The sequence below is a fragment of the Falco biarmicus genome, chromosome 7 (genome assembly GCF_023638135.1).
Source record: "Falco biarmicus isolate bFalBia1 chromosome 7, bFalBia1.pri, whole genome shotgun sequence".
Taxonomy (NCBI): domain Eukaryota; kingdom Metazoa; phylum Chordata; class Aves; order Falconiformes; family Falconidae; genus Falco; species Falco biarmicus.
Genome location: NC_079294.1, coordinates 39339469 through 39363464, shown reverse-complemented (window position 1 = coordinate 39363464; position 23996 = coordinate 39339469). Strand labels below are relative to the sequence as shown.

Sequence of the window (23996 nt, the reverse complement as noted above, 5' to 3'; positions counted from 1 at the left end):
ACAGTGTAGTTTACAAAATCCAGCATGCGTTTACTTCAGTGTTTTGCAGACAGTGATTTTTAGAGGACATAAACTGAACCCCTCTGATCCTACCAGTTAGATAAACTCTTGTTTGTAATGGTGTTGGTACTCTTTTTAAGAGAGATGATGTTCAAGGCCCCTGACTGCTGGAATGTACCTAGAAAGGTTGTGGGTGGAGGGGTAACTAATCAAATCGCCTAATTTGTTAAAATTAATTTGTGCCATGACAAAATGGTACCCAACTGTATTACTGAAGTCCCCTCAGATGATGGGAGTTTTTTGCCTGGTCCAGACAAAAACATGTTGGATAGGAACTGCCTTAACATGGACTTGATGGAAAGACAGAAAGTGTTGGATGCTCAAGACTTGTTTTAACCAGAGTTCAGCCAGTGGCACTACACCACATTCGGTAATTTTGCAGCTAAAATAATGGAGATTTTGTACATTATCTCCAAGTGAACTCGGGGCTTACTTTGCAAAAAAGTGTCATGCTTGGAATGGCAATGTGACTAGGAGCAGTACAAACACTATCCCTTCACTGTTCAGGTACCTTCTACAATTCCCTGGAAGCAAGGTGGTTTTTTCCACAACAGGGCTTTGGTGGTGCTGGAGTTTTTGTGTCCTCCCTTTGTTTCCTGCTGAAGATGGGATGGATCTGCCGAGAAGCTCCCTAAGCCACTAGAGGTTGCTGTTAGATGACTTACGCATAACCCAGGCCAAAAGCTAGCTGTGTCCTTGATGGAAATGCACAGTATGGACAACAGCTTAATACAGAACAGGGTGTCATAGTCTTGCTGGGCTTAGTTTTGCTGTCACAAGTTTTTCTGATTTGGTGAGGATGTGGTTTCAACTTCTGTGTCTGTAATATGTCTTACAAGTGCTTCTGTAACAGTCGCTCTGCTCCTCTGGGGAAAAAAGTTTGAACAACTTCATGCACTTCCTTATGATAAACTGGTCTTAACTGTTACCAGTTTCTTTTTCACAGTCAAACTGGATTTCCACACTCAAATCTATTCTAAACAGAGGCTTGCTTTTCTAACACTGTAGGCTTCCCACAGCTATGGGCTGGACTTTTATTTGCATTGTAGCTGTAATAGCTGATGATCTTGAGTTACAATAATGTTTTCCAAGCGAAAACCAACCTGCTGTTATTGGGATGCTGGAAAAAGTTTATTTAAGATGAGTCCTCTTAAAGAAGTTGCATTTTAATTATGAACTTGCCACATAATTTCACCAGTAAAGTTAGGCTTTATCCACACTTTTAAAAAGCATTAATAGATGAGAAAAGGGCTCTGTGCCTTTTCCCTGAGCTACTGATTAAGTTAGTTTGCTATGGTAATTCTTAACTATCTTGGTTCTACCTACATGCTAGTGTTTTGTAGCACTTAAATATATGAGGAAGGGGAAACAATACAGGCTGGGTAGGCTGGAATTCTCTTTTAAAACTGGAACATGTTTTAGGCATATGTGGTCTGTTTCCTTTTGATGGGAGATACTGCTTTAAGTTATTCTGGCTTGGGTGGACTCCTTCTCCTAACTGCCTGGCATTTCCTACAGACTACTTGCTCTGCTTTTACATACTGGTTGATCATATCTATTGAACTCCTGAGCCTGGCTCCAACCTTGAGGCTGGGATGAGGAAACCTGCTAGTCTGTCACCCTTAAGGATGTGTATGGGGACTGGCTCTGCATATGTATAGTCCATGCAGCATTTACTGACTGGCTATGGTGCATATGGTCCCCTTGGGACTGCCACGAGGGTGGCTGCAGCTGGAGCCCCCCCCAGCCCTGCTAGGGGGTGGGTGTGCTCCCCTGGGAAGCCAGGCCATTCCTCCCCAGGGTGACAGACCCACGAGGTTCCTGTGAGCACCCAGCACCCCAGCAAGCACCACTTACTGCTGGCTCTGAAGCATGATGGCAGATCTGCAGTCGGTGCTTTCTACGTTTTGTTGGGGTTTTGGGATTGTTTGGGTTTGGGGTTTTTTTTTTTCCCACCTCAGCTTTTACAAAGAATGTAAAATGACACAATTCTTTACCAGGCCCGGCGGAGCTCAACCCGGTCGTGAGGGGAGCAGGGATGGGGCTGCCCGCCTTCTTTCAGCAGGTGCTGAGGGCAGCCAGACTGAGGAGAAAACCCGAAATGTTTATTTTTAAGGCCAGTATGTGCCCTGGAGGGGTACGCGAGGTGCCCCGCAGGCCGGGGCCAGGCGGGGGCCGGGTCGGGCCCGCCGCCGCCTCGGCGCTCGCTTCCCACAATGCCCCTGCCCGAAAACAAAGTCCCACGTGACCGGCGGCGCGGGGAGCCCATCATGGCGTCTCCCAGCGGCTGCCGGCCGCAGCCCGGCGGGCAGGGCGGCGGCGGGGCCGGGCCGGCGGCTCTGCGGGGCGCCGAGGAGGACGCTGAGGGGCTGTACGTGGCGGTGGAGCGGTGCCCGCTCTGCAACACCACGCGCCGCCGCCTCACCTGCGCCAAGTGCGTCCAGAGCGGCGACTTCGTCTTCTTCGACGGTCGCGACTCCGAGAGGTACCGGCGGCGCTGAGGGGACGGGGGCGGGGGACGCACTCACTCTCCCCCCTCAGCCCAGCCCCCCCGGGGGGGGGAGGCCGGGCGGCCCCGCCTGGCGCGGTGGCCGTTGGGCTGCCCCTCCCCCGCTCCCCTCAGGGCTGGGGTCGGAGGAGGGGGGCGGGTCGTCCGCCTTGTCCCCCTTCCCCGCCGCCCTGGGGCGGGGGGCGGTAAACGGGGGGCGGGGGGGTGGGGGGACGCCCCTGCAGCTGCCGGGCCCACCGCGGGGCTGCCTGCTGGGGGGGGGGGCCGCCCCGCCCGGGCGGAGCATGGCCCACGGTGCCTTCCTTATAATAATAATGTAACTAGTACAGCCCCCGCGACTTTCCTTTCGGCGGGGCCGTCAGCAGGTGTGCCCGCGGCGGTGTGGCTGGCAGAAACTCCGGCGGTTCAGGGCAAAGCGAGAGCGCTGCGGCAGGGTGTTGGAAACGGCTGTGTTTTCAGCAGCACGCGTTCAACCGGGAGCCTTCTAAATCATTACACAAAATCAGGAAGGTGTGCAAGAAAACAGCACCTGAGTTTTTTTATTTTGTTGCCTATACAAATAGTTGTAATCATGCCCCCCCCCCCCCCTTTTTTTTTTTTAGAATTACAAAAAATGCTCCGCTGGAGTTAATCATGTACCTTCCTGCTCAGTTTTGCAAAATGTTGGCTGTGTGTTACATCAATAAGCAAATATTCTCATTACATGACTCAGATGCAGATCGCCCCTCCGTAGCTGTCGTTCACAGCATGTCCATCCCAGATTCTTAAAAAGTCTGCCCAGCACCATCTCCAGAATAGCTCTGTTTTTTGGCTGACGCTGTGTTCTTGGTCCTTCATTTGTAGCTTCGTTAGCAGCTGTTGAGAGTGATTTCTCAAACTATTTTGGGAAGGTGGTAAGCAGCGTGCGGTGTGTTATGGTCCTCGCACCAAAGGCTCTTCACATCCTTCTGCCAAACACAAGAACAGCCAAGGGGACAGTGGTGTCTGTCTTCCATTAACATCAGTGGGAGTAGGCATAGGGTGTCAGCCGACGTGAATCAGCTTGTGAAATCGAGACCTTAGTCAGCTGCTGGATGGGCTTGCTTTTTATTATTATTATTAACATGAAAAACTGTGTCATAGAACCACCAACTGTATTTAGTCTTTCTAAAATAGATGGAAAATTTGTGTTTGTGTGAGACTGCTTGGGGTTATCTGCAGCTTCCACAAAAAAAATTGGATTTGGAGTTTGGAACATAAACCACTTTTTTTTTTTTTTTCCTTGCCCCTTTTGTAGCCTTAAGATTTTGGCTAAACATCAGGCTTAATTATAGAAATTCAACCGTAGCCTTTGTTACAGTGGAACCTCTGTCATTCTGCATTAACTAAGGCTTAAGAAGTTTTTCTACCCATCAGAAAAATGAAGCCATGAAGAAGCAGCCTTAGCCAACCAAAGTGCCAGAGTCAACAGCTTGTTGGAAAAAAAACTCTTTATCTTACTTTATCTTCTCACGTGAGACAAGATCAGCTTTTCTGTCAGACAGTTTTCACTGCATCCTCCTAAGATGCTTTAACTGTCCCGTTCATCTGTGGCTAGGAAATATGTATATTTACACTGTGTTTCTTAACTGCAGGAAATAAGTCTCTCATTTTTTTTCCTTTTCCCACCCAACACCACCCCCCCTGCCTGGACCCATGGTTCCATCTGTAGGGATCACTGCTCTTCTGTTCTCCTAGAGCCTCCATTCTCAGGGGTCTCCCTCTACGTTCAATTTCCCCAGGCTTTGTTTCTCCTGCTGCTCAAAACTTCCCCAAGCAGTAGTGTAATTCATTGAAAACAGCAACTTCATATTAATGAATTAAAGGAACGACGTAACGTAGAGGAATAATGCAACACCCTAGTAACACAGACATGTTTGATGGCAGCAGGAACGCTCAGTGTAGGGTCAAAGCCCGCTAAAGCTCGGGTTTCTTCTTGTTCTTCTGAGGATAACGGAATTCCTTGGTTTTAAAACTGTGCTTGACACATTTTGTCTGCATTCTATAATTCATGCGTGGAATGACTGATAGAAAAGTGAGGAAGAGCCTGTCACTTCAGAGGGCAGTTTTCTTAGTTTCCTCTTTGTAGGTAGCGAGCGGGTGCCTGTGAATTTCTTGCCACATGAGCACAGAGAGGGGGAGCGACTTTTTAAACGGCAGCCACACACCATGGCAAGGTCATGCAGGGACAGGTGCAGTTAACTGGCTGGCTTTCAGGTTGTGTTTACTGTCATCATTATTTATTTGTTTACGTTATGCCTTCTAGTAGTAGATGGGTTAATTTTAGATCAGTGTTATGGCCGGTGCTGGAGGAGGCTGACAGGGTCATGACAAGGGCTTTTCTGTGTGATTCGGTTATAAGGGCCGTGTGAGAAATTCAGAATGTGGAAGTGTATGGGGTTACTTGGGCCTCCCATTTGTCTTTTTGAAGCATTACAGATGAGGGAAAAGGATTGTTCTCTCTCTTGTGAAAAGTAAAGGAAGCAAGCATTGCTCCCTGTATCCAATGGTGGTCTATTTTTAGAATTTTCTTGTGATTTGTCCTTATAAGAAGATAAATTGTTTTGTGTTCTAACAGTAAGAATTATGTCAGGTTTCTTTTCATTGGACTGTTTTGTGTGCTAATTTTTATAGAAGCTGCAGTAAGACTGAAGTTGTTCAGCTGTCTGGCAAAAATCACACCCTGTATCTGTGAGGGGGAGAGATGGAGGAGCTGTTAAGATTAATTATTAAAGTACAGCTACAATTAAGGATGAGTAGGCCGGAAGTCCTCCGGTAAAATAATCACTGACATTCTTCTTTTCATTAGTAATGTGTTGTATATTCGCAAACTAAGCCGGCATCTTGAGGTTGGTTTCAGCTTGAAGACTCTTCTTCCTCCCGGGAGTTTGCTCCAGCCTGTCATATGCATAAATTCTCAGAGTGTATTTTACAGGCATGCTGCATTGCTTTGCTTTATGTGTCTGCAGGTGGCAAAAGCCAAAGACAATATGAATGTGACATCTAAGCCTGTCTGACTTGTTTTAAGCTGTGGGTTATCATTAGGAACAGTGACTTTTCACAGCAACGGAGTTTTATTATAGCAAACAGGTGCGGTAATGGAGGTACCTATTGCTGTCCTCTACTCCTTCGGTGTTAATCAGTCCCTATAGATTAGGAAGCCCTTCTTGTTGCTTCTCTCCAGTTGTGAACATGTGGAAATAAGCCAGGTAACTGTAGAACATGTCAGCTTAACGTGGTAAGACTGAAGAGAAACATTTAATGGATGATTCGAGATGTTGAGTTCTTTCCTTCTCTGTTTGCATTGTATGGGAGTTCTTATAATAGTTCATCTGAAGTCTTGTCTTTGCCAAATTGGAAGGCTGTAGATATATAGGGAAAAATTAGTTACATGATGCAACGCAATTAAAATTAGGGCTATATAAAGAAATGGAAATGTTTGCTTAGGAGAAACCTGCTAAAGAAGTTTGTAGGAGCTGTTTGACGTAGTTGCTGAAGTGCGTGGTGAGCTGTAATTTTTGCAGGCTTTCACAAATACTTCTATCTTCCCTCCACAGTAAGAACTTAATTTAGTCGCAGATTCTTGACAGATCATTCAACTTTTTGCTGATGTGATGGACGTGATTTGGGTAATTGTGTTTAGTCAGACTCCATGCCCATTAACCCAGCTTTGAAAACAAGAATTGCCAAACTACCCCAGCGTGTTCTCCCTGTGTGAGTGCCGAGCGGTGTTTCTGGGCCAAGTTATTTTTGGTTGCAGCCAAAGGTCGGGGTGCAGTAGGTGTGCATTGCTCTGTGGTAAACTGGAGTCTAGTACAGTGCATTTTTGTAATTTCCATGATGACTGGTGGGGTGAGGACACAGGAAGAACAAATGCGCTGGGTTGAGCAGCTGGGCTGCAGTTGCACCACATTCCTCCGGCTCACGCATAGCCTCTGGCTTTTATGCCAAGCACCTGCATTTGGTTTTGGTTTGTTTTGGAAGGAAAATAGGTATTTTTGCTTTACTACAGAGGCAGCAGCCAGTAGTTTTGTTGTTGTTTTAATGCTTATGTCATCTGGAAAGGTGATTACTCACTTTCTGAACCCAGAGTTAGTCACCGAGCTTTCAGATTTCAGCGCTTCGATGAGAAAAATGAAGCATTTTAATGTTACACCTGAAATCAAACCCACAGAGTTGAGTAGAGAGGGAGGCCCAAGATGCCATCCTGTCAAGGCTTACTATGTAATTCTTTCTAAATAAAGGACTTGGTGGGTTGTAGGTAAAATGTTTAGACCTCTGTTAGGATAAAATCATCAATTTTGCATGTTGCAGAGGGAGATAGAATGAATTGTTTTTCCGTGCCTGGACTTAACCCAAGACACACTTTTGAGGCTTGGATGGGGATGCTGCTGTAACATCACAGGCACAAAGGGAAGCTGGGAAGCCATACGCTGGCAGAAGACAGAGTGCATTTGCTATTTTTTGTGTTGTCTAAATTTCTTGGCTGGCTCTCTTGCTGTTTGCTCTTACTGTTAGCTTTGTCGCTTCATGCTTCATTGTCATTTCTCAATATGCATCATTCGTGTTTTCTTTAAATGTATTTCTCAATACGTTGTGGAACATGGAGGGGAGCAGAACATAGCTGCTGCGTATTCAAAGGGTGAAAACACAGGGTGATGCATCCAAAAGAGTCCCCTTCTGATCAGTTCTTTGTAATTGCCAGACCTCAGACATCTGGGGAAGCAGAACTCCAGCAGACAGTTGGGTCATGCGCTTGTGACGGCTACAGGTGCCTGGTAGGAAGAAGTAGAAGGCTGCAACTTATTGCTGTTACTAATACAAAAAAGATTTGGATGTCATGTAAAAGTCTTAAGAGAGTGCTGTCCTATTTGGACCCCTTAATGAATAAAGTGTGAGAGACTCTTGCATGTTAGAAGGGAGAAAATGCAGTGTAGTGTGTGAAAACCTGCATTTCCCACCACCAGAGTGGACTCAGCTAATACCATCGCAGCTTGTGAAAATACGCAGTTCAGCCTCATGACAGTATCTGAGATAGTACTGTTAATTTCTCCAGCGACTAAAGGTTTTTATAGTACTATCTGTTTTCTTAATACACAAAATATTGATGTTTTGAAACTATAAATCTTCTAGAAATAGCAAATAATTTGCTTACAAGTTGGGTAATACCACAAGCTGATGTTTCCTCATCGTAGAGGTTCTGTTGCAATTCCTGTGAGACACATGCTGTAGAATTCTGCAAGAGTTTTATACATTCAGCCATTACTTCCCAAGAATAAGGCAGATAGTTGAGGTTTAGACTCCCACAGGCTTAAGTCTTTTTATCTTTTCAGAAACTTACAATGCCATATTATGCAAAATATCAATAAAAACATTTAATCTCTTCCAGGTTTTCAGACAAGAAAGAAAGGCTGATGCATCTTAAAACCAAACAGAGAGAATTCCAAAAACAGTAAGTTGTAGTTATTAAATGAAAATAAACTGTAAGAACTCTCAGAAAAAACCAAACCAGTCTCTTTAATGCACTGTTGCTGGAGACAGACGTAGTCCAGACAGTCATAAAACTTTCAATCGTGTTTTTTCCTCTAGTGTTTTGAAGGCCATGGAAGGGAAAGAGATAACTGATCAGCTGGTGAGTTGTTCAAAGCGTCCCATAGTTTTAAAAGTCTCTGAATTCCTAGATCTCATAGTTTAAAGTTAAAATTTACCTTGAGGTCATTGTGTTGCTGTCCCAAAAAGCCTGTTGTAAGCAAAACTGAAATTGGCTCTGCAAGCAGAGTGATCCAAACTGTCAATATTTTTAATTTCTTACTAGATATTTGATCAATAACATATTATACTGATTGACTTTATACTAGGCATTTGGTTTGTTTGTGGCATTCTTCTGTGCACCAAACAGTATATGAAATATTTATTTGTTCACCTGATCCAATTAAGAACATCCTGCTACTTTTGCACTAAAGCTGCTGGCTTTGTTGTTAATCATTAGTCAGTGTGTTTGAAGTTGTTTGTGCCCTAGAGTTGCTGAATGTTCTTTTTCAGAGATGGAAAATAATGTCTTGCAAGATGAGGATTGAGCAGCTGAAACAGACCATTTGCAAAGAAAATGATGAAATGACAAGACGTGAGTAATGCCTGTGCTCTTGTGATGTGGAAAACTGTGCCTTAGAGTGAAAAATCAATTGATGTGAATTTGAGTGTTAGTTTTTAAGAATGGTGAATTTCCAAACTGTCACTTCTTAAATCAACTTGAAGGCAAATTAGTGAGTGGATTTTAGCCTTTTTATGCTTGAGTTTTAATTAGAAAACAGTAGATGTTCTTCAGCTGGATGGAAATCATTTTGCAACAGCTTTAAAAGTAAATGCTTAGCAGCCTATGGCTTCAGCTTGGTCCCTAGAGAGGGCCTTATTCAGTGTAGTGTTTCTGATCACTTCCTCTTGATAAAGAGGAGCAAACAGCTTTGCAGCTGTTGTGAAGTAACTGATGAATTTTAACCCACACCTGCCTAGAAATGCTAAAATCCTCCTTGAGCAGGGGTCACAGAAATGCAGCGTAGGCTGGTAAGTTGCCACCGTTCAGCAGCTTCGCTTTTGGAGCAGTGAATTGTTCTACACAAGAGATTTGTAGGGTCATTTTCAGAAAAGAATATGCAGCACTTGTTACGGCCTACGTGCAAAAAAAATATAGGAAGCCTATTCAGAAGCATATTGATGCAATCAAGAACATTTTTACGACTTGAAATTCAAGGGAGCCGTACAGACAGTGGGAGCCACAGCATATACCTGAGAGTAGTTATAAAGGATTAGCACAAGCTTGTGGTGATAATGTCAAAAAGGCTGAGATGCAGTATGTTTTTCAGTTAATAAGGAGGATGGATAGTAACAATAAGAAAAAGATGAAGAAATAGGCAAGTCTGATAGTTTACAGGAAAGAGAGCAAATAGCAGTGCAAAGAAGTGTGAAGCATTCAGCACCTTCTTTGCTCTGTCTTCTCGAGAAGAAAATGTGATCAGCTGCTTAGCCAGATTAAATTTTACATCATGAGAGGACCGCAGGCTAAGGAAAGAAAACAACCAGCTAAATAATATTTTGATTATGTCAGCAAGGCCTCACAAGATTCACCTTAGGGAACTTGAGGAACAAGCTGAAGTAGTCTGTGGAGCACTTGGGAACATGAGGGAGAGAGGATGTCCCAGGAAACAGTGAAAGCAGGATCTGTTTTCAAAGGGTGAGGGAAGGGACAACCTTGAACTGATGACATATGGTCACCTTATTATGAACCTCTGCCCACTTTACAGGTAGCTAGAAGATAAGGTAATTAAAAGTAGGCACCACTTTGTTGAGAACAGGCCACGTCAAATCAACTGGGGATCAAGCGGTCTAGTGGAGGATGGAGCAGAAGATGCGACATACCTTACCTTGGGGCGCTACCCCGTGCCGCCTCGCAAGCGAGCAGATACATTTGCTCTGGGGGTATCACTGTAAGGTTGACACAAAAGGCTAGAAAGGCTGCATTCGAAGAGTGGCGATACTTGTCAAACTGAGGAGGTGAGACAGGTGGAGCTCAGCAGGAGCCAGTTCCTGGCCCAGTTTTGTCCAATATTCTCCATAATAGCCTGCATGGTGGAATAGAAGGTGGAACAGAGGAAGCCAAGGAGGATGTTGATATGACTTCTGCAGAGAACGGGATCACATTCAAAATAATGCAGATAAATTGGCAATATCATGAAAAGGACAAAGTCAAGTGCATATTGTTTAGGAAAGAGAAACATATATATATAAATCCGAAGTGGGGGACAGTGGTGAGATTTGATGGGAAAAGGACCTGGGGAATTGCAAATTAAATATAAATGAGCAATCTAATGCTGCTCCAGAAAAGTTCAGACCTCGTTCTGGGTCATACTAATATAAGGATTGTATTTAAGGTGGAAGCAGTTACCCTGCTGTGCTGGCGTTGCCTCAGTGGAAGTCTGGTGTCCAATTTGAGCAAGTTAAGAAAGATACAAATCAACTGGAGAAAGTCTGGAAGAGAATATTGGGAATAAAACACAAGGAATTGTCTAAGAAAATTGATGTTTGGTTTGGTTTAGAGAAGAGGAAGGTGAGGAAAAGCAAGCTTTTCAGTAGGTAGAAGATTATTATGGAGGTAATAACTACTTTCTTTCTTTAGCCTGTGCAGCAAGAAGAATAGGAAGCCAGTGTGACTTTGAGGAACTTAGTCATCTTTTCTCAAAATACAGCTCTGAAAGTGGCAAAATGTTAGGACCAACTGGGGAGTGGAGTTCCTCCACTTTTCTACTATTCTGTTAAGTGTATTACCTGCAGCTTCTGCAACTTCTCTGATTCACAGTGAACTAGATTAGATTTAACCCATGAACTGACCAAACTGTTGACCTGTTGTTAGCTCAGTTACCCCAAAACTGCTCTTGAGACCCAAAATTAACTCTTGCTATGAGTGGCCAGTAGGTCAGGAACCCAGCTTGGTTCACTCGTGGACCACATTAGGAAATGCAGATTGGTTGGTTTTCTTCTCTTAGATATGGTTTAGTTTTCTGAAATAAGAACGATTTCTTGGAACATTGGGTTCCTGCTTTTGGAGTTGACTCTCCTTGATACCTCAATAATTGGTGCTTCTTAAAATAAGCTTTTAAAATGTTTGCCTTCTGTCTGTGGAGAACAGTTCAAGGAGACAGTCTTGCAAATATCTGGCGTAGCGCTCTGTTGGGCAGAGATCGGTGTGCCCGTGCTTGCATGTACCAGGCAGCGTAGGTGTGTGGGACATAGTGATGTCCACAAATACTTCTGGGGACAATTTCTAATCACCTCATAAACTGGGTCATAAAACAGAGGTGCTATGCCAAAAAAAGGACAGTTGTTTCTGCACCGGGACTGCTACTGAGGAAACGCGTGTGCAGTGTTCTCCCCTGCTTCTCAAATAATTGCTGTTGAACCTGCAGAGAAGGGAGTTCACTCTCTGAAAAAGCAGCCTTTAAGTACAATATGAGTATGAAAATTGAACAGACGGACATTTTTTTCCTCCTCTGTCTCTTACTCGTTATGCAAAGGGAGAGATTGGGAATATGAATGCAAGCATTAATTGATTTTCTGTTGAGGTTACAGGAATGTTTAAAGGAAACTGAATTACTAGCCAACACGGGGATTCTCGGTATCGCTCAAAGAAAAGTCCATTTTTCTATGATTCCTCTAATAGGGCATCACTTACTTGATAAACTTGAGAATTGTTAGTTCTTATCTGCACAGAGAAACTATTCTCACCTTCTTTAATCTGAGACTTTGCATTTCCCGCGTATCAGATCTTCCTTCCGATCAAACACATCATGGATCACCACAGGTCAGACGACTAGAAATAATTCCTGACCTTCAGAGAAAGCACTCTCTGTGTCTGTGGGGACAGGCATGCTCTGAGGGGTGCCAGCAGGCCTGGTCTCCCCCCTCTGCTGGAACAGGGACCATTCCAAGGTCTGTGTGGTTCCAACCCTGCGGCTGTGAACCGGGACTAGCAGGAGGGTATCGTGTGCTGGCTGAGCGTGGCTGGGCACAGACCCGCAGACGGGAAACAGCCTTTGGTCCCATTCTTTGGATGTAGCCTTTAATTTTTGTGCTCCCCTGTTGGGAAGGCTGATGGTCTGAATGTGTTGCTTGAAGTAGGTACAGCTACTTAGAGGTTTTCTTGATTTTAGTAGTAGATGCCATGAAGCTTCTTGTTGTAGCTCTGGTCTCATCTGTGCCTTGCAATCAAAATAGATCAGTAAAATGATGTCAGGGCTTAGTGCTTCCCTTCTGTGCAAGGGACAGTTATCCCGCTTCTTAATTATGGGAAAGTGATGCCTTGCTGTAGGAAAACCTGACCAACACTGTTTCTTTTCAGCTGTAAACCCAGAAAATGAGTGACTAAGATAGCTCTCGTTCAAACTAGGGTACGTTAATACATGTGTTTGGAGAGTGTGTCTAAGAAATATTTTCCTGTGCTTTTGAAAGACAGAGGTGGCTAACTGTCTCTAGCACCATATGTTTGTGGAAGCATTACTGCATTACTGTGGTCAGTTATTTTATAGGAGAATCAGCAGATGCTCTTGGAGGATATTTTTCTAAGCCTCTGTGTGCCTGCTGCGTGGAGTGAATTCCGGTGGTTGCAGTGCTCCAGTACACAAGCACATGTTTCATTTTGTTACTGGAAAGGGAGATAGTGTTCCCTTGTGGTAACGAGAAGTCTGCGCTGGTGGGATCCAGGCGCTTTAAGAGCACATGGACGAGAGCAAAGCCCAAACAGCATACACTAATAGCAGCAGTGGTGCCAGAAATGGTGAATAAAGATGCTATCTGCGCTTGATTTTGGCTGCAAGCAACGTATGTCTTTTTGGCCAGCACCATGCAAACATGTACAGTCAAGCTATTTCTGTCATGATGATTACCTCAGAAGTTTAATTAAACTGTGAAATCTTGGCTTTTCTGCTCCAAATCCAAAAATAGCTGGGTAAAAGGCAGGGAAAGAATAATCCCAATTTCAGTCTCTTTGGAGATCTTCAGAAAAGATCAAAAAGTTGTACCGCTGAGCGGCTGGAAGTTGTTAATAGTTTAGCAGTGTTTTCCATTTTAAGCTGCTATAGATCTTTTTTTCTATAAATATTAGTAATACTTTTCACAAACTTACTACAAGTGCCTCAGAGCTCCTTTTCTGAGGCTAATATCTGCTGCTGCTTTCACAGACACGGAGGGGCTTCTGAGAATTAAAGAGGAGAACCAGAAGCATTATCGCAGGGCCCAGCGACATCAGGAGAAGAAAGAGAAGATCCAGAGGCATAACCGCAAGCTGGGAGACTTGGTAGAGAAAAAAACCTATGACTTGAAAACCCAGTACGAGCATCTGGCAAATCTTCGTCGGACGCATATCCTGGAGCTAACATCAGTCATATTTCCCATTGAAGAAGTAAAGACAAGCGTGAGGTACGGAAGGCTTATCCTTTTGGACTCGTTTTGCTCTGCTTTAGACACCCAGAAGTGAGTCATGTAAGTCTAAGCTAGACACTCTGGCTCCCTGAGCGTCTGTGGGGAGAAGGAGGTGTTTCCCAAAGGCAAAGCATCTGACCCAGAGATAGAGGTCCAGAATAGAAGAATCTGGAGGTGCTAGCATCTCCCCACTGAGAGATCTGAGGTATGTGTCCAATGTTAAACTTCCTTAAAACAGATAATTAAAAATCCTAGAACAAAGGAAAGCAGTTTGGGGAATGAGGAGTTTTGCAGGGGTGTATCTACAGGTGTTCTGCTCTCTGCGAAATCTGGCTGAGTGCCTGCTAAGTGCATCTCTGAGGATTTTTTTTTTTAAGCTCCTTTAAAAACACTCTGTTCCTCTTTGGGTGCTACAGAGATCCTGCAGATGTGTCTTCTGAGAGTGACAATGCTATGACCTCTAGCACTGTGAGCAAGCTCGCGGAAGCCAGGAGAACCACATACCTGTCTGGGAGATGGGTGTGTGATGATCATAACGGGGACACCAGCATCAGTATCACAGGGCCTTGGATAACCCTTCCTAATAATGGAGACTACTCAGCGTATTACAACTGGATGGAAGAGAAGAAGACTACCCAAGGACCAGGTAAGGAGGAAGGTCTGATTAGGCATCTGGGATACTCCAGAAGCCATAGAACTTGCAGCCGTGGATGCCAACAGAAGGCAGTGAGGAGCAGTAGCTCGGTCCGTTTGTCCTTACCCAGACAAACCTGAGTCAGAAATAAACACCGGGATAGGGATCAGTCCACTCAAATCTTCTTTTGCAGGAAATGCTCACTGGGACACAGCGCAATGTAATGGAGAGATAAAGTTAATTATTCACAGTTTTGACATGGTTCACATGTTGTCGTTTTAACAGGAATTCCAAGAATTACTATTTTCTACCAACTTCTGACAGATTTCACTGTAAATGATTGCTGGATTCAGGCTGTTCTCAGTACTTACAAATGACATTTTCCAGAGTAGACTTCAGTAACGCATTAACACACCCACTGAGGCTTTATTTAAAACGAGACTTTCATGGTGTTTTTATTTCTTTTAGATATGGAACATAATAACCCTGCTTATACCATCAGTGCTGCATTGTGCTATGCAACTCAGCTTGTTAACACTCTGTCTCTCATACTCGATGTCAATCTTCCCAAGAAGCTCTGCAACAGGCAAGTAAACGCAAGCCTCGGAGGAGGTGAATCGGTGGCCAGTTTTGACTGGTCTTAATTCAGTTTGGTTTTGGGAACGAAGTCATTACTTGGAACGGCTTTTATGGAACGGTTGATGGCTCATGGATTTTTGTCCTGTTCAATTTTGGGTGGAGGGCTAGCAGGATTTTAGACCACAGTTAATAGTCCCGCCCTCATTTTTTAGCTCCTGAGTATGTAGACCAGCCATCATAGTTGACGATAAGAGCTTTCTAATTGACGTATTCAGCATCCTCAAATTAGAAATGAAATATGACAGTCGGTGAATAGCAACTTTTTCGTTTTATGAGACCCTACTGCACATTACAAAATCGCAGCCCAGTTCAGCAGCTCTTAGTCATCTTGAATAGCTCCGCTGCATTAAGTGCTGTAGAACAAGGCCTTATAACGTGGCATGACAGCAATATAATTCTCCTAGGGATAAAACACCAATGGGGAACATACCTGGCTGCCAGATGTCTGGGAGTGTATTGCAGAAACCCCATTTGTGATGAAAAGCACTGTCAGATTTTTCACGTCTATGTGGAACAGATGGGATGTGTACAGGAGAGGTACTGAGGGAGCTGGAGAGCTGGTCAGGCTTCCAGGGGGCTCAAATATGCTCCTGATATGCTTTTTAAGTGTTTAAAATAGTGATTGCTGAAGTAAGGGCACAAAAGTTGTTTTTTAATACTGTTATTTGGGTGCTCTGTCTTCACAGAAGGAAAAGCTTGGGAACAGGCAATGATGCAAGATTTAAAGGAGAGCTGAAGTAGCTTGGCTACGGCAGATCTTCAAGTTTCATACAGTTTACATCACCTGTCTTGTTGACACCAGTGAGACTAGGGCAAGCAGTGCTGGCTGGTGAAATGCTAACAGTCTTGCTAGGTGAAAAATTAATCTCCTGAGCACTCTAAAACCGGCTGTATAGTTTAAACAAGCACTTGCCGTGAGGGTGTTCACTCCGGGATTTGTTAGGAAGCCTGGGCACAGAATGCTAATGTCTCCAGTAGGTGTATTTTCACAGCATTTTGCTCTCTCTTTCTGTATGGTGTTTCTACAGCGAGTTCTGTGGAGAGAATCTCAGCAGGCACAGGTTCACACGGGCGGTGAAGAAGCTGAATGCTAACATCCTTCACCTTTGCTTCTCTCAGGTAGGGGGAATGCATGTTTGGATTCTTTGAATAGCTTTTAAAATACCAGCTGTGCCTGCAGGTTTCCTCCAGTAACTGATCATGTCTTTTTCTTACCTTCCCCATGGTAGCATGTAAATTTAGATCTGTTGCACCCACTGCATACGCTCAGGAACCTTATGTACCTGGTCAGCCCAGACACTGAGAACTTGGGCAGGTAAGAAAAGCAGTATCTCAACTCACCTGTGACTGAATCCCTTTGAAGTTATGCATTTGCCTTGTTACTTATGAGGGAAATTCTTCTCTTCTGCTGTGCCTATAGATCAGGCCTCGTTACATCAGAAATCAGGGTAGTTACAAGGAGGAGGCAAGGGAGGACAGAAAAAGAAGGGGCCTGAGTAGGAAATTAGATTTCAAAGATGCGTGCCTGCTGTGCTGCTGCGTATGGCAGGCTCAGCTGGAGGCTTTGCTGGAGACTTGTTTCCCCTGTGCCCAGAAGCAGGAGCTCCTTCCCTCCAGGGGACAGCAGCACAGATGCCAGGCAGTCTCCCTGCGTTCCAAATATGACCTACCCCCATCTTGCCAACATGTGAATACCTAAGAGCATCCAGCAATATAAACCCTAAAACAAATCCTAGGTAAACCTTTCCCAAAATACTTCCAGTCAATGAACAACCTAGACCAAAGTCGACACTTCAAATAGTATTAATTTATATGTAAATCAAGATTAAGCACAACTTCTCTGTTAACTTAGTATGTGATGAAAAGAACATCAGTTCCCATGGGCCCACGTGCACCAGGTTTAATAATTATTTTTTTTTTTTACAACTGAAATATAAGAAAGCCAACAACATTGATTTCCTGTTGGGATAATCCAGTCACAAGTCACTTATGCCTAAGATAGTCTGCAAATATTTGTTTAATCTTTATCCCCCCTTAAACACCGTAATGTTCTGAAATCTGCTTTTCCACTTTGTTCTCATGTACAGATCTAGTTTTATTAGAAAACCTGCAGTGCCACTAAGAGGGACCGAGTGTGTGCCTTTAACCATTTACCTGAAGTTCTCTGGGTATATCCCTGCTGATTCAGCCTAAAGATACGGGGAGCCAAATCTTTGTAACATAGCTCAGTTTGGAAAAAATTTCGTGCTTGCTGCTGCTTGCCTGAAAACGGGGAGAAGTGCAGGAAATACCCAGAGAATGAAGAACTGTGTCCTGGAAAGCAGCTGCTGTGAAAGGCCCAGGCGCCACAGTGGGTCTCACTTCTCTGTGCACGCATCAGTTGGGTCCACGCAGCAGCATAGGAGGTCACAGGAAGGAGTCGGAGAAGATACCTACCAGGGAGGGGTGTGGTTTAGTCTGTGTAAAACTGTCTTAGCTTGCTAGAGATGAGATCGATAGATGGCTTGGTTTCCATGCCTTCCTGGGGAGGAAATAACGGGCTACTGAATGGCTTTACAGACGCCGTTGGAAGCAGAGAGTCTGAGCTAGGTTGAAATGAGGCGCATGTGCTTAACACAGAGATTGATTACCCACGAGAATGAAGGTGGGGATTCTCTGTTTCCTTATGTCATCCTGTCAAGGCTGGGGGAGTTTCCAGAATGGATGCTTTCATCAGGCAGAAGTTCCTGGGCTCAGGACAGGGGGAAGGGGTGGAACATAATGGCCTTTGTTACGGAGGAGATCACTCGAGATGATCTAATGGTCCCTTCTGGCCTTAAACCTGATGATTCTCTTATGTTGCCTTGTTAAGCAAAATGCTTTGCCAGAAGACAGTGCTCCCATTCCTTTCCAGACTAGGGAAGAGGAGTGGCTACCTCTAATTTTTCAACTGTCTGCAAAGTCTGCAGCAACCAGCTCTCTTTATTTTTCTCTAGATATCTAAGCCTATAGATGCCCGATAGTCTCTTTTATAGGCTGCTGTTTTCACATACATATAATTTTACCAGGCTTTAATTGTCTGGATTAAAATTTTCCATGCTAAATCGCTACTTCAGGCTCCTCCCACTCTACACTCTTACCCATCTCACATTCTTGCTCCGGTTCCACTGAGCAGCTTTGTGTTTTGGAATGAACTTTGGCCAGGGATGCTGCTTGCTGCGGGCAATCCACCTTGCAGCACCTCCCTGAAAACCTCGCAGGCTCTGACCATGGGTCACAAGCCTCTGAAACCGCCAGCTTTGGCTCGGTGAAGAAGTTCCAGGGTCTGGCTGCCTGTTCGCTAGCCCGAAGCGGCGGGCTGGGGTGGGATGCAGTAGCTTCCCCCACCAGGCAGTGGCAGCAGGGAACTTGGAGTCACAGCGCAGGTGGGTTTGGCCAGGACCTCTGGACATCCAGCCCCTCGCCCCACTCAAAGCAGAACTCAACTAGAGCAGGTTACTCAGGACCAGTGGCCGCTATGGTTTTGAGTATCTCCAGCGGAGACTCTGCAGCCTCTCTGAGCAACCTCTTCCAGTGTTTGACCAGTTTGATCAGAATAAAAAAAAAAAAAGAACTTGAGGTGTTGCTGAGGGTGAAGCGCTGCTGTGGGAAGTCTGCACCAGCAAGTTGTGCCAACGCAGCTCCGTAAGTTGTAAACTGCACCCTTCCCCTCGCTGACAGAGCTGCAGCCGTCTTGGCCTAGCCAAGGGCTAGCGTTAAAAATAAAAGCCGTTCCACATCAAGCTGAGATTTCCAGCAGTGGAGCTGTGAGTTATTAGCAGTAGCTTTTTCTTTTGAGTGTACGTGTCTCACCGTCCACTGCCAAAGCAGAACGGCTCTTCCGCCATTCCTGCTCCGTGGGTTGGAACCCAAGTTATCACTTCCTTGGCCAACTGTGTTCATTTCACTGTTGTCATAATACACAGTTATCTCTGTAGCCAGTGAGTTTCTCTCTGCCAACTGATAAACACAGAGGTGTTATTCTTTCTCTGCTGTACGCATGACAGAGCAGGGTGCTTTGGCATGCCTAGGACTCATGTGAGCGAAGGGACGGTCCCTCTCCTGCGTGGTAGCAAGCGTGCTGATGGCTTTGGGTCCGTGTTTGCAGGTCTGGGCCATTTGAAATCAGTGCTGATCTTGAAGACTCCATGGAGTTTGTGGATCCCAGTGCCACCGGTGAAACAGATGAGAGTGGAGATGAGCACGTCAGCGATGAAGAGACAGACCTAGGGACAGACTGGGAGAATCTGCCGAGCCCCAGGTTCTGCGATATCCCCTCTCAGCAGGTGGAGATGCTGCAGAGTCAGAGCACACAGGTCTCTCAGCCCATTGCCAGCAGCAGCGCTGGTGGAATGATCTCGTCTGCTGCTGCCTCGGTGACTTCTTGGCTGAAGGCGTACACTGGACATCGCTAACAAGCACGGGAAAAGGATCGTAGGATTTGTGGAAGGAATCCCTCCCTGACAATGCTGTAGTAAAACCGTACCTATTCAGTTAAGTAGTGCCTGGAACAAAGAAAAGGTCAGACTTTCATTTTGTAAACCAGAAAAACCTTTTTATTTACCCAAGATGACTGTGATGGTACCATTTTGTAAATTAGCTAGCTACGTACTTCTGATGGATTCTGTGACGGCACTTTGTGTCTTGGTTCTGTCTGCGTTGTTGAGTATCGAAGAAAAAGGACCCAGCAGCAGCCTCCAGCTCTACTTTCTGAAGAAGAAACAGATTTTGGAGTATTTGGATCAGGATGAGTACAGAGAGAAGGCTGCTCAGTGTGCGGTCTGGACAGTGGTGCAAATGCAGTTCACATTTTCCTAACTCCTTACAGGGTTTTTGTTTGTGTGTGTTTTAAATCTGTCTTGCATAATGCAAAAATGCATATTTCTAAATTTTTTTTCATTCAGGACATGAAAATTATGCATTTTTAACATGTTTTCTAATCTCTGTTGCCATATTTTTAATACAAAGAATCAGCATCGACAAGAATTCACACAGCAAATTGCTCTTACTTTAGGTTTGGTTGTGAATCTTTACCCAGTTTTGCCATAGAAAACTGGTTTGTTTCAATGCTGTTTCCACTGGTAGGTAGTCTACAAGTTTCATGTTGTGCTCTTTACTCTTAATATCATACACCAAAGAAACACTGGACGTTCTCTTAGCTAGACCCATGTTTGAAGCTGATACAGGATTGCGTTGTTGCAATAATATTCATCAGTTACGACACCATGTTGCCACTTTTTAATATTAGAAAAACCTCATTGCAAGCTAGTTTAATGAAGTCACAGGGTCTCCACACTACATGCATTTTTAAACCCTATTTTATGTTTATGGTGGGGTTTTCTTCTCTTGTTTACTGAATGCCAAGAAGTTGATTTCATTTCACTGCAGAAATGCTCACAGCGCAGCTGGCTCACTTGTAAAACTACGGGAGGTGCGATGCCAACAGATGTGTTCGTTAGCAAGTGCTCCTCCGCTTCCTCTGCCTTGCGGTATGTATTACTTAAAGATGGTTTGCTCAGTGAGGCTTCCAACATACGGTTTACATTTTATATAGCTTGACATTGTACTTCTCCACGGGGTAAACTGACATGAAAGCATCCTCCCGTCCCTCCGAGAGGGAAGGTTTCTGCCACTCTGCCCAGTAGCTTCCCTGTGGGGACGCAGCTCCTAACGGGGGCACAGCGAGGGTGCAGTCAGCGCTGCGTGAGCCACGTCCCCGCCATCGGGCCGTGTCCTCCTGCACGTCTGAAGTCCCAGCTCCGGGACTGGCTTGCCTAGCCATCTCGTGGAGCGTTCTGTGGTGGTTTTGTGCTGTTCCTCTCCTGGCCAGCCAGCGCTGCCTCCTCGCTCCACTGAGGAGGGGGTGGAAGAGCAGGTTTGGTTCCGATGCCTGCATACCCCAGCGAGCTCCACGCCAGGGGTACCAGCCCAGTATCGTGTCTCCCAGCCCCCCACCCCTCTCATATGGCAGCTTTTCTCTTTGGCCTTGGGAGTTGGCATCTGTTGTTGGTAGTTTGATTCAGTTGGGGGGTTTTTTTGGGGGTTTTTTTGTTTTTTTTTTTTTTTAAACCAAAGACCCTTACCTCCACACTAGCACCATGGACGTGGTTAGATGAAGACACCCTCGATCCTACCATCCTTTTGGTCTAAATCCAAGAGTTGGGTTTGTCTTAAGAGAACAGCCAAGGCTCCCTTGACTACTGCAGCCTGAACGGGGCTGGTGCCCCACAGCAACGAGCACTGCCGGGGCCGGGAGGGTTTGGTCGCTGCTCAGTTCACAGCACTTTACTCCTTGCAGCTATCGGACCCTTCGCAGTTCAGAGCAACCAGCACACTCTCACCAGTACTGTATTTTGGGCTCTTAGCATCGCAACAGCCCCTTCTGCTTCCCCGTTTATTTTGCACTGGACCCCGCCATAGAAATATCTTTTTTTTTTGGTTTGTTTTTGTTTTAATTTTGCGTTTCAGTCACTCTTTCATTGCTGCCTTTGTGCTACTTTGAATCCCTAAAGGTCAGGCTGTGATTCAGCTGTGTACACTGTCATTTACTTAGGGAAAGAAAACCCGACACAAGACCTTTTTTAAGCCATATACTTCATGTTTTCCAAATAATTTATTTGCAGTCGTCATATTCTGAAAGTGCACAATGGCACCGCCAGGGTGTTAAAATGCATTGGGCTAGGTCTTCTCACGAAACATTTTTGTAACAGAATACAGATTGTGAGTTTTGTTGTTTTGTTTTTTAAGTGTTTTGCACATGTGTAGCTAAGGAAGAATTGTGTGTGTCCAAACCTTGAGTGCAATCGCCAGGATTAGTTTTCCAGGTTGTTTTGGGGGCAGGGGAGGGAGGGCAGGAATTTCTGTAATTATAGGTATTTGAAGACAGCCAGCTGAGAGTTTACAAAACACTTTGCGTAACATGAATGCGGGAATTTGGGTCTGGGCCGTGACTTTTGTCCATGACCAGTGATCTGGGGTGGCCGGTTTGAGCTGCCAAGGAAGAGCCTGATTTTGAGCCCGGCCCTCCGCTGAAAATCGGGTGCCTTTGAAGGGTCTCAGATGGGACACCCAAGGGTTGCTTGTCACCTGCAAAAACTCGGGGCCTCTCTCTGCAACTTCCGAACTAGATGTAACTAAACACAAATGTTTTTGGTTTTTTTTCTAAATTTTATTGTATTATTGCAATAAATCTTTAACAGTAAGTTTTTTTAAAGTTGTATATTTGTAATTGTTACTTCTGTGCGGTTTCTTTTTAACTGTGCTGGGGAAGTACACAAGAATTTCCAGCCTTCAAAGCATCACAGGGACCAGACCTGTTACAGTGCAGTCATACAGAGGTGGAATAAGCAGTACGCGTTCTAAAAAAATAATCTTGCATAAAATAACTGCATCTCCTCTGGAGCAGGTAGTGTGAACCGAGAAACCTCGTGTGTAAGCCTGGCTTTGAACTGCTCCTCTGCTGGGTGACGGTGGTTTCTGCAGGTGGCGAGCCAGAATTACTGCTGCATGCCAGGGAGGACGCTCCTCTTTACACGGTTATTTCAGAAGGACGCGTCGGAATTTTTAAAGAGGTGACGAAGTGAACCGTTGCATGTCTGAGGGAGAGGGGTGGGAAAGGGCCACTAACTGGTCAGCAAGAGGCAAGCTCCGCCTGTGGGACTGGTAGCCTGGCAGGCCATGGATTGCTGGCTGCTTAATTTTTTTCTTTATGGCAGGTAGGGGATGGGAGGGCTGATGCCCCGTGATTCCCGACAGCGGCACGTTCAGGTTGGCAGCAGCTGGGGCTCCGCACACCGAGCTGGGGCAGTTTGTCGTCTCGGCCGCAGCGCAGTCGGTCCTGGCTGTGCAGGAGAGCAGCCTGTGTGCAAAGCCAAGCCTGACCGAAGCTGAGCGCATCCCTGCGGGTCGCTTAGGTCACTTCTGCCTCAGCAGTGCCATCAGCAGGAGGTGTGGGCTGGGCTGTGGCAGGAGAGCAGCCTCGTCATACCCGGAGTCCCACCCCTGCTCCAGGGTTGCCCGGATTAGCCAAACGCAGGCTGGGGAGGAGAAGCAGCCTAGGGTGAGGCTTTACCACCCTTCCCACCTTGCCAGAAGTGGGACTTGGGACACAGGTCGGATGCGTCAGTGCAGTTCTGTGCAGGGGTGCAATGCCAGGTGCTGCAGAAAGGGAACGGAGGCCAAGGCAGGGGAGCCCAGCGCTGGCGGGGCGCTGCAGGGCTGCAGCACAGGGGAAAGCTGCCGCACACACAGGCAGGAGCCCAACGGCAAGCCTCAGACATGACGGCTTACTCAGGGGTGTCCGTGCCAGGAGACCCCCAGAGCCTGATGAAAACTAGAAGTTTACGAACAATAGAAATGTTATTACAATTTCTTCACAGGCCTATCTGGAAATTCAGTCCAAAGACTCTTAACTGCTCCCAGGCAGGGAAGTCAAGCACACAGCCCAGTCTTCACTCAGTTCTTCTGAACACTGAATTTTACAAATCCAACACTAGACTTTTTTTTTTTTTTTTTTTTTTTTTGTTATTTGCCTCTTAGAAAAAAAAACGTTCGTTGGACCTTAGGTTCTCTCTGAACTGGCCCTTCAGGAAACAGAAATCTGTACTTTACTGCTTTTTAGAGGGGGAAAAAGCCTGCAGGCAGCTCAGCATGGCTACATTCAGAACCAACCCACTTCAGGATGCAAAACTTGGTTCTGTAAAACAATTCTGTAGCAGCAATGCTGGGCAACAGGGATAGTTCCTGCAAACTACATAATTAATGATGTATAAAACAGCCCATGCTCCTCAGCCAGTGTGGGGGGAGGGCAGGCATGGGATAAGGTAGAGATCAAATTGTCCTCAGTATTTAACTGCTTCAAGGAACAAAATAGCCCAATGTTATTATTTTATTCTCATTTTTCCCCTTGTTCAACAAAGGTGACCAAAATCTCACACCCTGTTCCAAAGAAAATGACCTCACAGCCCCCTTATCTAGTTACAAAATATTTTCCTCTGCTGCTTCTATTTCAGCCTCACAGGGACTTTCCTCGCTGCTGTCAGCCTGGCATGGGTTATCTCAAGTTTTCCAGAGTCTTGGGTGGGGGGCAGGAAAGCAGTTTCTTTCCCCTCTTCCTTAATTGAAATTAAGCTGAAGGCCTTGGATGGTGAC

At 45.4% G+C, this 23996-nt stretch overlaps 1 protein-coding gene across 2 annotated transcripts; it reads left to right on the top strand.

Annotated features, from left to right (window-relative positions):
* The first annotated feature begins 2261 nt into the window (after positions 1-2261).
* Positions 2262-22048, top strand: ATG14 (autophagy related 14). Of its 2 annotated transcripts, none has more exons than XM_056346774.1 (10): positions 2262-2545; positions 7977-8039; positions 8177-8219; positions 8630-8711; positions 13315-13552; positions 13972-14201; positions 14658-14775; positions 15857-15947; positions 16058-16143; positions 18955-22048. In XM_056346774.1, the coding sequence occupies exons 1-10, from the start codon at positions 2277-2279 to the stop codon at positions 19259-19261; spliced, it is 1527 nt and encodes a 508-aa protein (XP_056202749.1). In that variant the 5' UTR covers positions 2262-2276; the 3' UTR covers positions 19262-22048. The 2 variants fall into 2 exon arrangements, with proteins under 2 accessions (XP_056202749.1, XP_056202750.1); XM_056346775.1 differs by lacking the exon at positions 2262-2545 and adding an exon at positions 3060-3079.
* The last annotated feature ends 1948 nt before the right edge of the window (positions 22049-23996 follow it).